Raw genomic sequence first — 3,830 nt, forward strand, 5'->3', positions numbered from 1 at the left:
AAAAGTCAATTTTTTTTTAAATTTAAAACGAGCGTCTAGGTCTGTTTGAGTCAGCAGTTGAACTGGCCATCTCACGTCTTTCAAATTATCGGGAGGATTCATTTTCCCGCTCAATTTTGAGGGCGTGTTTTACATTGGTTTGAACTACGGGCATGCGTGGAGGTAATCTGTTGCCGTGTCGGCATACCGTCTTGCAAAATAAAAAATGGCTTCTGGCGGGAAAGGGGTCTTCTGGAAGGACGAGGAGGTCCACGCGCTGCTGAACCTGGTCCTTCGTTCTAGAAAGGCTGGGGTCCTCATGAAGAGCACCCACCTCCCCAACAGACAACACTTCAGCCGCATCGCCGTGAGAATGCGCGAGGCCGGCTTTGTCAGAAGCACCGAACAATGCCGGTCCAAGTTCAAGCGTGTCAAGGGGGCTTTCTATGATGCCTTGGAGTCATGGCAAGGGATTCCGAGGCAGAGTGGGAAGCCCCCTTTTTTCAATGACATGATGAGGCTTTGGGAGGCCGCGGGAAAGCCAAGCTGGAGGGATCGCTACCACGGTGGTGAGTTGAGCAGTCGCTTTACCAGTTGATTATTGAATATGTCTCTCTGCCTCTTTATTTAGAAATATGTGTCATCAAAAAAATTTTTTTTTCTGTAGCTTGGTGCATCAAACAGACCGGTTCTGTGCCAAGCTCTCACAATGATTTTTTTCCCCTAAGGGAATCAGCTGATAGAAATTTATTTGAGAGTCCCCTGCCAAGTGACATGTCTGGTCTGCAGCCGTGACATCTCACAGACCGAGAGTCATGCGTGACATTAATTCAGTTCAGTACCATCCAAGCTGTTCGTCCCTCAAGATACTTTTTCCACACACCCCAAAAAAGGAGACTAATGCGGGTGTGGATGCTCCCGAACGATGGAGTGACAATTGTCTCAAGACGCATGCTACTTAGCCATGTTAGTCCGTGGTAGCAAAATCAAAAGGAGTCCAGTATCGCCGTTAAGACTAACCCATTTCACTGTGGTATGAGCATCAGAGAATCAAGTGATCTTCATCAGATGCAGTGCAGCTGATGAAGAGAACTTGATAATCGAAAGCTTATGCAAAAATAAAATTTTTTGGTCTTAAAGGTGCTTCTGGACTCCTTTTGATTTTGCTACCACGGACTAACACGGCTAAGTCCTATGCATCAATGACCCTAGAAAGTGCCGCATTAAGCGGAGTGAAGAGGAAATCCATCAACCTCATGAATAACCTGGCACGAATAAAAACAGAAACTAGTTTCAACCGAGTGTTGATTGTGTTTTTTTCTGGGTGAGGTGGACTTAGACAGTATTTTTTTTTCTAAAATCAGCTGCAATAAGGAGGAGAGACGAGCAGGCAAGTCATCCCGGAGAGACAGAGGAGGAGGCACGGGGTGATTTGGAACAATCATCTGAGGAAGAGTCCCCCCCTGTGAGCACCGTGCCTGAGCAGGAGCCGCCAAATCCAGGTATGTCTCTGGTGGATCAATGTGACAAAAACCCTCATGTGGGTGACAGTTTCCAACAAGATTGGGTTCTAACTATATTTTGACTAACTTTCCCCAGCAATATTTAGTGCTGCCTGAACAAGGTGTGCCGCCGATGAATATGTCCCTTTTTGAAAAATTGCTTTATGCTGTCATCTGCCACATTTTTACACCCCCTGCATGAGAACTGTGCGGTGCAGTCATAAGCTTGGTTTATATCCACCGTTTATGGGGGCTTATCACAGCATAATTCAAAAACGTGTATAACCCATAGTCAAACTTATGACCTTTCATTGCCTGGACATCAAACACACAAACAGCACTTGACCAACATGAATGATGGTTGGGGAGTGAATATTGGCTTTATCTAGAAATGAACCCCAAATTAATCTGAGAGTGTTTACATTTTCACTTTCTACAGAAAATTTGAAATTTCAGCCTTTTTAAAAGCTGACACCTGTGCGAGTTGGGGAATGTGAATGTTCTCATGGGCACCTCATTAGAGAGCACATTTCACCTCCTTGGGGCAGTGCCCATGAAACAAAGTTTTTTTCATGACAACATCAGCTGGCATCCTTCCATCACTGTGAAAACCAATTTTAGAACTGTCACGCAGTACACTTGCAGAGCCACACAGGATAACATGCATTTGTATCGAGCGAGAATAATTTTAATGTAATTCACCAGGTGCTATTTCCCTTTTGGGAAGGATGAAGGGAAATGATTCCATTCTTGTGGTGTGGTGCATGCAAAGCAGCTCACAACATTCTAACAACCACCATTTAACATAATACTGCAGATCTTGTGGAGGAGCAGCCATGCTCATCGACGGCATGCCAACCGGGACCATCCACACCTGCTGTGCCAGGGCCTGCAACTGGGGCACGAGGACGCACTATCGATGACCTCTTTGCATTGGTGGAGAGCATGGATGTGCGCACCACCGCATCACGTAAGGAAATATCAAATAATTTACTGCATGCGTATGTTGGACTGTTGACATCTTTAACGTCCGGAAAAGCAATGGCTGGTCTGCATTTAATGTGCCGTGTAAACTTAGAGGTAGCATGTTTTTTGCCTGATGTTCCCCAATCAGCTGTGGCTTGTGTTTTCAGAGGTGAGACACTCAAAGACATAGAGCTCTAGGACCCTCTATGAAAAAAATTTGTGTTTGGCATCCACGCATCGTGATATGCCGTCCCAAGATGACAATTAACCCACCTGTAAGACAAGGATAACATCATGGCAATACCGAATTGAAAACCCTAAAGAACCATGTGTGAGTGGGTTTTTTTAAAAAATGTACCACAACCTTACATACTTGTGTTCTGTGTAGTCAACAGCATCCAAAGACGGATGTCCACCTACGAGGGAAGGATGATGCGGTTTGGTCGTAGGATGGACAGCATGGAGAGGAGGCAAAGAGAAATGGAAGAGTCACAGTCTTCTGCAAGGCATGCCGAGGGTCCAGCCAATCCATGAGTTCTTTAATTTCAAATATATGCCTTTAATGCAACCACGCAGAAGAGGTTTGTTTTCAATAAACAAAATTCTTTATTTATCAAAACTTAAGCATATCTCTTTACTGATTTAACAACCACACCTACTCTCAATGACCAAGGATGGGGTTCTCTCCCATACGAAACACAAACAGCAGTGTCACTGCAGCAGTTTGTATCATTGTTCAAGAATACCAGAATTTCAACAAATATTGCACAGTAACTCTACAGGGTTAGTCTGTCACGTGCCCTTCCCACACATGCACGTTTGGATGTTGATGATCTTGGAGGAACGTTTTGTGAGTTGCTAACATCATTCTCACAAGCATTCGTCAACCGCCCACGTTGCTGACAAACCAACATTTCACCCAGTGTTTGCAGAGTGGATACTGCAGATTCCATCACATGCAGATTCTGCATCCAAGCATCTCTAAACTCATTTCTTTCCCTCCTAGTCTCCTCCAGAAACTCAGTTTGTAACCTGGCTTCCCTCTCATGCCATTTATTGCTATCCTCACGCCCAATGCGCGACTCTCTGAGCTGCGCCTTGTGCTCTTGCTCGGACCGCAACATCATCTTGTCCGCCACAGCAAAAAGACCAGCATTTCTACGTTTCCTGCTTCTAATTGCCGACAGGCGTGTGCCAGGCGACAGCTCTGCCACGGATCTCACTGGTGATTCTGTGATAGAAAAAAAAAGGCAAAGAATTTTTTTTTTTGCAGAAACCATTTCTCTATTATTAAATGTAACATTTTTCATGTTTATAGAGCTATGTCTGCGTGGCTCAACACACCATATCTTGATTCCTGTTCCGCATCCAATTTTGGATTAA

General features: G+C 44.7%; 1 protein-coding gene across 1 annotated transcript; it reads left to right on the forward strand.

Annotated features, from left to right (window-relative positions):
* Positions 1-205: 205 nt before the first annotated feature.
* Positions 206-2,981, forward strand: LOC129335122 (uncharacterized). Its single transcript, XM_054987578.1, has 4 exons — positions 206-548; positions 1,344-1,481; positions 2,299-2,451; positions 2,836-2,981. Exons 1-4 carry the CDS (start codon positions 206-208, stop codon positions 2,979-2,981), a joined length of 780 nt encoding a protein of 259 aa, XP_054843553.1.
* The last annotated feature ends 849 nt before the right edge of the window (positions 2,982-3,830 follow it).

Source organism: Eublepharis macularius, chromosome 8, assembly GCF_028583425.1.
Source record: "Eublepharis macularius isolate TG4126 chromosome 8, MPM_Emac_v1.0, whole genome shotgun sequence".
Lineage (NCBI taxonomy): Eukaryota > Metazoa > Chordata > Lepidosauria > Squamata > Eublepharidae > Eublepharis > Eublepharis macularius.